The sequence below is a fragment of the Herpailurus yagouaroundi genome, unplaced genomic scaffold, assembly GCF_014898765.1.
Source record: "Herpailurus yagouaroundi ecotype Mexico unplaced genomic scaffold, PumYag 29, whole genome shotgun sequence".
Classification (NCBI taxonomy): domain Eukaryota; kingdom Metazoa; phylum Chordata; class Mammalia; order Carnivora; family Felidae; genus Herpailurus; species Herpailurus yagouaroundi.
In genome coordinates, this window is record NW_024412377.1 from 32,860,192 (window position 1) to 32,872,745 (window position 12,554).

The window sequence follows — 12,554 nt, forward strand, 5'->3', positions numbered from 1 at the left end:
GGTTTCATTGATCTGTTCTATTGGTTTTTTTTTTTTTTTTTTTTTTTGGTTTCAATAGCATTAATTTCTGCTCTAATCTTTATTATTTCCTATCTTCTGCTGGTTTGGGGTTTTATTTGCTATTCTTTTTCCAGCTCCTTAAGGCGTAAGGTTAGGTTGTGTATCTGAGATCTTTCTTCCTTCTTCAGGAAGGCCTGGATTGCTATATACTTTCCTCTTATGACTGCCTTTGCTGCATCTCAGAGGTTTTGGGTTGTGGTGCTATCATTTTTGTTGACTTCCATATACTTTTAATTTCTTCTTTAACTGCTTGGTTAGCCCATTCTTTCTTTAGTAGGATGTTCTTTAGCCTCCAAGTATTTGTTACCTTTCCAAATTTTTTCTTGTGGTTGATTTCGAGTTTCATAGTGCTGTGGTCTGAAAATATGCACGGTATGATCTCTATCTTTTTGTACTTGTTGAGGGCTGATTTTTTTCCCAGTATGTGATCGATTCTGGAGAACATTCCATGTGCCCTGGAGAAGAATACATATTCCATTGCTTAGGATGAAATCTTCTGAATATATCTGTTAAGGCCATCTGGTCCAATGTGTCATTCAAAGCCATTGTTTCCTTGTTGATTTTTTGATTAGATGGTCTGTTGTGAGTAGGGTGTTGAAGTCTCCTACTATTATCGTATTACTATTGATGAGTTTCTGTATGTTTGTGATTAACTGATTTTTATATTTGGGTTTTCCCACATTTGGTGCATAAATGTTTACAATTGTTAGGTCTATAGACCCCTTGATTATGATATAATACCCTTCTGCATCTCTTGATATATTCTTCATTTTAAAGTCTAGATTGTCTGATATAAGTATGGCTACTCTGGCTTTCTCTTGTTGACCATTTGCATGATAGATGGTTCTCCATCCCCTTATTTTCAATCTGTAGGTGTCTTTAGGTTTAAAGTGGGTCTCTTGTAAACAGCATATAGATGGGTCTTGTTTTCTTATCCATTCTGTTACCCTATGTCTTTTGATTGGAGCATTGAGTCCATTGACGTTTAGTGTGAGTACTGAAAGATATGAATTTATTACCATTATGATGCTTGTAGAGGTGGAATTTCTGTTGGTGTTCTCTGATCCTTTCTAATATTGTGTTTTTTCCTCTTTTCTCCCCTCAGAGAGTCCCCCTTAAAATTTCTTGCAGGGCTGGTTTAGTGGTCACAAACTCCTTTAATTTTTGTTTGTCTGGGAAACATTTTATCTCTCCTTCTATTTTGAATGGCAGCCTTGCTGGATAAAGAATTCTTGGCTGAATATTTTTCTGATTCAGCACACTGAATACATCCTGCCACTCCTTTCTGGCCTGCCAAGTTTCTGTGGATAGGTCTGCTGCAAACCTGATATGTCTTCCCTTGTAGGTTAGGGACTTTTTTTCCCTTGCTGCTTTCATGTTTCTCTGCTTGCCTGAGTATTTTGTGAATTTGACTATATGCCTTGTTGATAGTCGGTTTTTGTTGAATCTAATGGGAGTCCTCTGTGCTTCCTGGATTTTGATGTCTGTCTCTTTCCCCAGGTTAGGAAACATTTCCCCTGTGATTTGCTCACATAACCCTTCTAGCCCTATTTCTTTCTCTTCCTCCTCTGGGACCCCTATGATTCTGATGTTGTTCCTTTTTAATGAGTCACTGATTTATCTAATTCTTAAATCGTGCTCTTTTGCCTTAATCTCTTTCTTTTTTTCTGCTTTATTATTCTCTGTAAGTTTGTCCTCTATATCGCTGATTCTCTATTCCGCCTCTTCCATCCTTGCCACCACTGCATCCATCTGTGATTGCAGCTCAGTTGTGGCATTTTTAATTTCATTCTCGCTATTTTTTACTTCTTTTATCTCTGCAGAAAGGGATTCTAATCTTTTTTCGACTCCAGCTAGTATTCTTATTATCGTGATTCTAAATTCTGGTTCAGACATCTTGCTTGTGTCTGTGTGTTGGTTAAATCGCTGGCTGTCATTACTTCCTGCTCTGTCTTTTGGGGTGAATTCTTTCGTTTTGTCATTTTGAAGGGAGAAAATGAATTAATGAAGTAGAAAATTGAAACTAAAAAATTAAAATTAAAAAAATATTAAAATTAAAAATTAAAAACACACCCACACAGGGGCGCCTGGGTGGCGCAGTCGGTTAAGCGTCCGACTTCAGCCAGGTCACGATCTCGCGGTCTGTGAGTTCGAGCCCCGCATTGGGCTCTGGGCTGATGGCTCAGAGGCTGGAGCCTGTTTCTGATTCTGTGTCTCCCTCTCTCTCTGCCCCTCCCCCGTTCATGCTCTGTCTCTCTCTGTCCCAAAAAAATAAATAAACGTTAAAAAAAAAATTTAAAAACACACCCACACAAAAATCGAATAGATGATGCTAGATCCTAGGTGTGTTTTGGTCTGGGTGTAGAAAGTGGTTTGACAGACTAGAGAAACAAAAAAAAAAAAGGGAAGGAGAGAAAAAAAAATAAGGAAATCGTTTGAGAATTTGAAAAAATGAATACACTAAAGTAGACTAAAATACACAAAAGTAGAGAATATGGTAGAAAAAAATTATAGAAAAATATTTTTAATAAAAAGTAAAAAGAAATATGAATTTTTTCATTTTCTGTATCTAAGAAAAAAGAAAAGAAACAAAAAAGGAGAAAAAAGATAAAAAAAGAAAAAAGAAAAGACAAAGAAATCGTTTGAAAATTTGAAAAAGTGAATACACTGTAGTAGACTGAAATAAAATGATGGGAGTAAGATAGAATTTGAAAAAATTTACATAAAAGCAAAAAATACAGTAATAAAAAATAAATAAAAATATTTTTAAAAGAAATTGAAAGTAAAAATGAAGTTTTTCTCTTTCTGCATTGAAGAAAAAGAAAAGAAATGAAAAAGAGAAGAAAAGAACAAGAAAGAAAAAAGGAAATTGTTTGAAAATTTGAAAAGGTGAGTACACTGAAGTAGACTAGAATAAGATGATGGAAGTAAAGTAGAATTTGAAAAAATTTACACAGAAGTAAAAAATATGGTAATAAAAATTAAAGACAGATATTTTTAATAAAAGCTGAAAATAAAAATGAGTTTTTTCTCTTTCTGTATTCAAGAAAAAAAAAAGAATTGTAAAAGAGAAAAAGGAAAAAGAGAGAGAGAAAAAAATGGAATAGATGAACCTGCTAACAGATTGAAGTTGGACTGAAATTGCTTCGTTTCCCCCTAGAGGTCAGTCCATGTAGCTGTTTATAGTCCATAGATTAAGCCGGCAGTGAGGTTTGTGTTCTTGAAGACCGAAGTTGACCCAGTTGGGCGGGGCTCGGTGTAACAGCTCTGCTCTCCTCTAGATGGCGCTGCTAGCCTACTGGGGTGGATTGTTGCGGTGCTCGTCAGTGCACATGCGCATGCGCGGGCGGTGAAAAATGGCGCCATCCCGCCACCCAGTCTGTTCTACCGAATCAGCAATCCCGCACTGGTCCTCCGTCTTCAGCTCTCTTCCACTCTCCGCTTTTCCACTCTCCGTGACCAGGCCCCAGGTAGTAACTCTCTCCCGAGCTTTGTCTCAGATGCGGCTGTTTTCCCCAGCCCCTTACTTCCGAAGGACTGCGGCTTTGACCTGCTCTGCCCCTCTGTGGGAGGGTCTCACTGAGCAATGGCTGAATGAGCAGTGGCCGAATGTTGGCTGCACCCAGGAATGCCTGCTGGCTGCTGCTGTTGCTGGTGCCCCAAGACTGCGGCCAGGTGCCAGCCTTCCCCCACAAAAAATCGCGAGACAGTGTAGCCTCAGCATTTCAGGAACCATGGAAAATCGCAACACACATCTGGCACCAGGCTTCACTCTCAACAACCTTGCTCCAGCACCAGTGAATGTGGCTGCCTTCTGGGGTCTGCTGGGACCAGGTGGCCTCACAGCCTCTACCAAACGTCTTTCCAGCAGTGGAACCTCTTCTCCCTGTGTGGCCTGAGAACCTCCTGGACCCCACTCAGCTCCTGGGGATTCACCTTTCCCACCAGAGCACCACCAGGTATGGAGCTGCAGAGTTTCAGACTCTGCGCTTTCCCTGTTTATAGTCTTAATGGAATTTAAACCCTCTCCTTTCTCCTTTCTCCCTTTTTAGTTGAGTCCCTGCGCTGTTTCGAATTTTCCACTTTCTCTCCAGCTGCTTTTGGGGAGGGATGCTTTTCTAGTATTCTCCACCGCACCCCCCCCCCCTGTCTCTGTCCTCCCTCCACACATAAAAGCAGCTTCCTGCCCTCTGCGGCTTCTCTATCCCTAGTTCACCTCTCCACACAGTGTACCTACTGAATTCTGTGGTTCAGGTTGTGCCGATTGTTGTGTCAATACTCAGATCAGTTTTCCAGTTGTGCAGGATGGTTTAGTGTTGGTCTGGCTGTATTTCATGGACAAAAGACCCACAAAAAACTTCCGTGCTGTTCCGCCATCATGGCTCCTCCCCCTTTAATCCATTTTGAATTTATTTTTGTGTATGGTATAAGAAAGTGGTCCAGTTTCATTCTTTTGCGTGTTGCTGTCCAGTTTTCCCAAAACCATTTGTTGAAAAAGTATCTTTTTTTTTTCCTATTGGATATTATTTCCTGCTTTGTGGAAGATTAATTGATCATATAATTATTGGTTCATTTCTGGGTTTTCTAGTCTGTTCTGTTGCTCTAGGTGTCTTTTTTGTGCCAGTTACCATACCTTCTTGATCACTACAGATTTGTAATATAACTTGAAGTCTAGAGTTTTGATGCTTCCAATTTTGTTTTCCTTTTTCAACATTGCTTTGGCTATTTGGGGTCTTTTTAGTTCCATAAGCAAAGGGGTTTAGGAATACACTTATGATGAGCACTACACTGTACACTTGAAACTAATATACCATTTTATATTAAGTATACTGGAATTAAAATTTAAAAAATAATGGAACATTGATATTTAAACAGAAAAGCAGAATTTTCTGAAAAAATTCTGTTGGATTATTTTGAAAGTGTCCATGGATTCTGGGCAAGTAAGACATTGTCATAAGACCTGTCAGTGGTTGTCTGAATGGAATTAGTTTTCGTCATTATACGAACAAATTGAGAGAAAGGAGTCCTACCTGCCGCTGATCTCCTAGTTGGTTGGGAGCAATGAGAAATTCCTTAATCTGTGAGCTTACAAAATCTGTATCTTGGCAGGATGCTAAGGTGGTTCCCAAAGCTTTCCAAAGAAATTTCTGGAAAACAAAAGACAACAAGGAACAGAATGTTAATGGTCGGAAAGCAAAACTCCAGTGAAAAGTGGAAAGAGTTTACACAGTTATCCACAGGACAGAAATTTGGGTTACTTAATGACTACTTACTAAACATGCACTTCAAGTATTATTTCTTCCTGAAAGTGTTTTCTTCCCCACCAGGCTCTGTCCTTACCTGTGCTCTTTTGTACTCCTCTATGCCTTGTGATGTGCCATTATAATACCTTTTTACTCCCTACTGTAATGTTCAATTTTCTTGATTGTCTTTGTGCTCAGAATTTCAGTTCTTGGTAACAGAGGGCTTTATTGATTGCTTTCAGTGCAGTCCCTGGTAGCTAATAAATGCTCAATAAATGCTTTTAAAATACACATGTTCAGTGAAAACTGAGTTATTTAAAGATGATGTCATCAGATATTGTCAACTTTCAAAGTATATTAACTTACTTTATAGTTTAGGAGATTTAATCTATATAGTTTTGAAAATAATACTTTGTAAGCTCTACTATGGATCTCTCTCAGGAGTAGGGTGAGTTGTCTAGAGGTGCCGTAGAACGTGTCCAGGGTGAAGGAGAAAATACATACAGAACTTTTACGTACATGGTATATCTTTTAGTAAGGGATTCTGAGTGAATTAGAGAGGGAAAACTCCCAGTGCAAGTTTGGGAGAGCAAGAGAGCATGTGGGACATAGTTCTGTGGCTTCCACGTCCCTTGAGTTGATGAGAATGTTGGATTCATTATGCTAGCCCTAACATGGATACCTCTGTAATGTCTAGATGTAGAAAAGACAAGACAGACATGACTTTCTGTTCTTGTTCATTTAGCCATACAAGATTTAGAACTATGGCAGAGGGAAGAGGGTAGCCCAAGAGTGCCTTCTGTTTGAACACAACACATGCCTGAATGTAAATATGTGTATGTGTATGTATGTATACGTGTGTGTGTGTGTGTGTGTGTGTGTGTGTGTGTGTGTACACATATTGATAGATCTATATTATTGTGGAGGTAAGATACAAGGAAAAAATTCACAAGAGGAGATACTTGCCATATGGCTAGAAAAATGAAGTCATGAAGTCTTAATTTGTTTTCTAAGACTAAAATTATCTACAGCTATATAATATCATAGGATTGCCTGGGTGGCTCAGTTGGTTAAGGTTCCAACATTGATTCAGGTCATGATCTCATGGTCCGTGAGTTGGAGCCTCGCGTCGGGCTCTGTGCTGACAGCCTGGAGCCTGCTTCGGATTCTGTGTCTCCCTCTCTCTCTGCCCCTTCCCCGCTAACACGCTCTCTCTCTCTCTCTCTCTCTCTCTCTGTCTCTGTCTTTCAAAAAAATAAACAATAATATCAGATTGCCATCTCCTTATTTAAAATTTCCATCTTGTCACATACAGTAGAGAAGACTGGCGAGTTGCAGGTTCATTCTAAGGACTCTGTAGGGTTTGAAGGATTGTAGTGATTGAAGCGTCATTATGGATCAAAAGGAACTTATGGCACTAGAGGGAAGGAAAAACTGGTAGTAACCAATAGAGTTAAATTAGGACATTCAAGAGAAATTGTACAGATCAGTCCAACTAGGGATGAGAGGGCTACATGAGGTGATAGAACTGGTGGAACAACTGCCTGAGTAAGAATCCAATGATGCGGCACCCCTCGCACTCTTGGATTTCCAGGCAAAAGTCCCCCATGATAATAGAACTATAATGAGAAAAACTGTATACCACAGGGGAACAAATATTAATTAGAGCCAAAGCTGCTAGAGTGCATTTAACTCTACCTTGGAGGAAGGACAGGAAGGAGTCTGCAAAAGTCCTACACTGCAGAAAAAAAATGATATTATGAAGGGGACTTATGTGTAAAGGGTTGGCCTTGATGCCTCCCAATAATATTGACTTATTGCTTCTCTGCTGATGTTGGTCAGATTCAGTGTATTGTGCATTCTTCCTCTGAGACTTGGCAAAGAACCCCAGAAATCAGGATCTCAGAACTGGGGAAAAATGTGTTCAATTGCAAAAACAGCCAGAACCTTTCCATCCCACCTCTATCATGTGACTTGCTTTGACCAATAGAATGTGGCAGAAGTAATAATGTGCCTGTCCAAGGGACTTTGCATACTTCATTACCACAATGATGAGAGCAAGCCTGGGCTGGCCTGCTGGAGGATGGGAGACCACAAGGATCAGAAACTTGTCCTAGTTGAGATCATGACAGACCAGCCAATGCCCAGTATATGCCAGTGAGACTAGTTGATATCAGATGATTGCCCCCTGCCCCCTCCCGTGAGCTCAGCCCAAGCTGTCAATCTGCAAAATTGTAAGCTAAGTAGGAACCTATTATTTTAAGCCACTAGGGGTAGTTTGCTATGCAGCTAAAGCTAATTGGTATACTCTTACTTTCTTGTTGTTAAGTATAATGGCTGAGAGCCATTTAAGCAGCGCGTTGCTTGAATTGCTCTGTCTACCCATACCACCACTACCTTGGACTCATCTTGTAAGTCTGGAAGCTATCAGACGAATGGTATTACATGAGATGCACAAGTGTAGTTCGTATATGAGAAGATGAGGCATTGTTCACCAAATATTCCTGATGAGTTTGTCTGCAGGCTTGATAGACCAATTTGGAGAATCAGTACTCTCCCAAATTAGAGAATCAATCAGAGGAACTTTGAATATTGCATAGGAGAGTTGGAAGTTGATAATAAATAATTTGTTGGAATAGATACTTAATACTAGAACTGATGACTTAGGAATATCATTAGAAATGATATAACCATAATGATAACCTTGATCTACTTTTTTATGGAGCACAAGTCTTGGGCCTGGCACTTCACTAGGGACTTTATATACTTTATCTCACTGAACCCTTATAACACTACAACCCTCAGAACAGAGTATAACTTTCATTTTAGATGAATATCCTGAGGCTCCAGAGAGGTTAAGTAATTTACCTAAAGTTACACCAGTAGTAAGTAGCAGAAGCTGGAATGAATCCCTTTTGAAATGGATGACTACAACTCAAAGGGTTAGGTAGAAGCCATCTGGGAATAGAGGAAGGAAAGATCTAGTCTTTGAGCATTCTTTTAGTTCTAAGTTTTTGTTAAATTGTAGTAGATGGTTTCTTGTGGCCTGCCTCACAAAGCTGGCCCAAAGGGCACCAATACATAAGCTGATATTAAATCAGTACTGGGACAGGGACTACTATTTTCCTTCATTACCTAGTTTTCTTCCTTCTTTAAAACAGAACACCTGAATTTCAGCTAGGTACATATTTATCTCAAAGGCACTGAACTACTCAGTTTTCCTTGTAGTAGGTGCAGTCCTATGAATAATTTTTGGTCCAATTCGTGGTGAAGAGAAGATAGCATTTTTCCAGTAATTTATCCCTCTTTTTGGTGGTAGTACAGACAAATTTGAAGTTAAACAGCCATTTTAGGTTATAAAGTAGGAAGTAAAGTCCCTTAGTTGAAAAACCAACCTTCTCAAGGGAGGTGTTGCTGTAACTGTTCATTTGCTGGTTGAAATCTCGACTCAATTGAATGGTCCAGGCTATGTCACTGATCTTCCATAAAGATTCTTTGAGCAACTGTTGCAGGAAGTGGAAGTTAGATATGAACACAACTGGTTAATGTACTTTCTTGGTACTTTCTGTTACCTTAGTTTTTCAAAGAATAGATACATATTGAATGAGATTACTCATTTTCCTATTCAAAAAGTTGGTCATTTTGGAAGTTTTCCTCTTATTTTATTAAAGATTATTTATTTATTTATTTATTTATTTATTTATTATTATTTTTTTGGAATGTCTGCACCCAATGTGGGGCTCAAACTCAGAACCCCGCAATTAAGAGTTGCACATTCCTCAGACTGAGCCAGCCAGGTCCCCCCTCTTATTTTATCTTATTTATTTATTTATTAAAAAAATTTTTTTTTTACATTTATTCAATTCTGAGAGATAGAGAGAGATGGAGCACAAGTGGGGGAGGGGCAGAGAGAGAGGGAGACACAGAATCTGAAGCAGGCTCCAGGCTTTGAGTTGTCAGCACAGAGCCTGACGCCGGGCTCTAACTCACAGATCGGGAGATCATGACCTGAGCTGAAGTCAGACGCTTAACCGACTGCGCCACCCAGGCACCCCTCTTAGTTTATTTTAATAGCCATATTCTGTTATGTTCTGAATTCCCTTTAAGAACAAGTTACACAGAATGTGGAAGCAACTCCATGTAAATGCCGTCCTTGTTCCTCTTAATAAAAATTGCTGAAAGGATTAAAATAGAAACTAATCCATTCTGAAACTTAAAGTTAACATTTTAAAGTTTTAATCAGATTTGGAAAACTCCATTTGTCAATGTTAGTTTGTTTTATTATATACTAAGAGAAAGGGACATTTTTTGAATAAAGAATTAAAATGTCTTGAAGGACCAATTAAATGTACAAGTACATTTTGCTAACTTCAACTCTAATAACTAAATATTCCTGGTTTCACCAATTGTTCTGAGCCAGGGCCTCAATCAGTCATCTGAACCCATGCCCTTCTTCATTGAACAATACATAAAATTGTGTTTTTGTCTTTTTGGAGAACAAAGTCCATTGAAATTTCTAAAGTCAATTATTTCTCCTGTGTTTTCCCTACTTTAAGCTTAGAAAAGAACATTTAATTTCAAAACCAATGAAGATTTATATGTATTTTCTTAATAGGAACTCATTCAGTGAGTGGGTCCTTTGATGAGAAGAAATTAAACAGCCTTGGAAGTCTAAGAGAAGAAGGCACAGGCAAGCAGTTTGGGAAGAAGAAGACTAAATGGAAGCACACCCAAGACTGGAAGAGGGAAAAGAATGTTCTCGAGGCTTCCCTCTGGAAAAAGAACCTTCTCTCCTAGTAAGAAAAGTTACTTTAAAATGGTAGTGGGGGGGGGGAAATAAGGCAGGAATTTTGAGAGAGAGAAGGGGGAAGATAAAAGAAGCATGAATTTAGGAGAGGTAGATCCTAGAATTAAGGACCAGGAGAATAGAGTAGTTGCTTTCAAATCTCATACCGGATAAGAATCCCTTGTGGGAGTCTTTAAAACATGGAGTTCTCAAGAACCAGTCTTAGAGATTCTGATTCTGGAAGGGGCAGTGATGGCACATGGAGGTGATGTGGAAAGGTCACTAAAACTTGACATTTTTAAGAAGCCATAGTTAATTTCTATGTAGGTGGGTTATGAACGGAGACCCTGCTTGATTAAAAGCTTCCTACCCACAAACCCCTTGACCTCCTGTAGGCTCTTGAAATCAGAATCCTCTCTGTAGAGCCAATATCCAACTCCTACCTCCAATTTACCATTTGGGGGATTTGGCACTGTCTGTGGCACTGTTCAGTTCCAAAGGTCCAACAAATTTATAGCTAAGAGATTTTTTCTGGAAAAATGGTGTAATGTGGCCCTCTGATTTTTAGAAATCAGGAAAAATATGGTGAGAAACAGAAAGAGGAAGAAACAGTTACATTTAGAAGCATAGAAGTGGAAATTATGTCGATTTGTGTTTCTTTATATAAACAGTAAAAGAATGCAATTATAAGGAGAGGAAAAACTGAAAATTAGAGTAGATTTAAGAAAGACACAAATATTTGTAAGTGATATCTTCAAAAACTATCTGAAACTCTTAAATCAAAGATTTAAGATTATTGTTCAAATTATGGTGATACAAAGACTGTACTTCTGAAGTGATCACTTCTAACATTCTAGTCCTCTTGTTAAGGAAACGAAATGTTGTTTGCTGTCCTTTGGTATCCAGATCTTTGTAGTGAAGATGGGTAACTCTAAAGGATTTCATCACCCCATCATGAACTATTAGTCTAGAAGCTACCCTTACCTGAAGCAGCATGGTTTCCCATAGCACGATGCTAGTGTTCTTTCCTAGAAATAGAAATTGATGCAATAAACTGCAAAACAAAGGTCAGGACTCTGTTTCTCCCTTGCCAGGTCCCCAGTGGATGCTGGAGCCCCATTTCAAGCTTTACACAGGATAGTTATTTCAGATGTAATTTACTATGTTGCCAACTTTAAGTGCTAGTCAGGTGGGCAGAAAGTCTTCAATCCATGATAAGAATTTAGGCTTTTTGCTACTTTCAACACTCACTACTGAAGTGACCATATTTTAATATTCTAACATAAATAGTAATAACTTTTTAGAACAATACCAAAAAGGAGTTTCTCTAAATATAAGGAAAAGACCAGAGCGAAAGTAAGAGTTCCTGTTAAGAATGTTACCCCCAGATCCTCCTGTAGTACAAGTATTTGGTACAGAAATAGAACATAAGGAGTCAAGGAAAAAATGTAGCTGTCTACCTTTCATATCAAGTTCATTGTTTTAACTGCCTAGAATGAGCACTAATGGTTTTAGACAGAGAAGTGGTGCCTTTTTCTTCGCGTTCTTGCCTTGTTGGATAAAGACCTGATCCCAATGCTTGTACCTTCCAGAGGCTGCAGGAGCTCAGGTAAGCGTGTTTTCCATAGGTCTACCAATTTTGGGTGAATTATCTCAGGCAATATCTTCAGAAGTCCTATTGCACCAGCGCCACATAATTTCCCTAAACTGGCAAGCATAGATATTACCTGAAAAAATGGAAGATAAAAGGCAAATCAAATTGAGGTATATTTAAAAGTCCTACTTGCCTTTTCTATTTATCACTATCCTGGATTCCCTTGATTCCTACAGTAGACAATCTTAACAAATCATCAGTCTGTTCTTACTTATTTTAGAGCAAAGCTAATACTTAGACAATACTCTCCAATTTTTATCTGAGGATAAAGGTGAAAAAATATATAGAAACCATCAACCAAAAATAAATGGAGGGTACCAACACTTAGATACATTTATTAATTAAGGGCCTGTAGAAATGGTATTTGAGCAAATGATACATATGGGGGAAAAAAGGAAATCTAAATAATAGATTTAGATTTAAGTTCCCCAATCTATGGGGGAAAGAAGGAAATCTAAATAATAGATGTGGAATTTGTTTGAATGGTACTTAGGGATCAAATTCAGTCTATGCTTATTTTAAAATAATAAATTAAGTTTAACAAGCATTTCAGAGTGAGAAGATAATCTTGCCGGCAATCTTAATGAGTGTCATTAGCAGAACATTTATTATGCCTTTCTAGTGTTTCTTTTGGTTTGGAGTTGCTGCGTAATTTTTATTAACATTTATTTAGAACTGAATGATCTATGCGGTGTCTGGGTGACTCAGTCCATTAAGCGTCTGACTTCAGCTCAGGTCATGATCTCACGGTTTGTGGGTTCAAGCCCCACATCGGGCTCTGTGCTGACAGCTCAGAGCCTGGAGCCTGCTT

The 12,554-nt window shown here is 38.6% G+C and overlaps 1 protein-coding gene across 2 annotated transcripts in view; it reads right to left on the reverse strand.

Moving 5' to 3' along the window:
• Nucleotides 1-12,554, reverse strand: part of MROH2B (maestro heat like repeat family member 2B) — a 67,755-nt gene that overhangs the window by 38,718 nt on the left and 16,483 nt on the right. For both annotated transcript variants that reach the window (XM_040496091.1, XM_040496102.1), the window contains exons 13-16: nucleotides 11,675-11,816; nucleotides 11,074-11,117; nucleotides 8,699-8,806; nucleotides 5,091-5,207 (exon numbers count right to left, since the gene is read on the reverse strand). In XM_040496091.1, coding sequence (XP_040352025.1) covers nucleotides 5,091-5,207; nucleotides 8,699-8,806; nucleotides 11,074-11,117; nucleotides 11,675-11,816 — 411 coding nt within the window. The remainder of the gene's footprint in view (nucleotides 1-5,090; nucleotides 5,208-8,698; nucleotides 8,807-11,073; nucleotides 11,118-11,674; nucleotides 11,817-12,554) is intronic.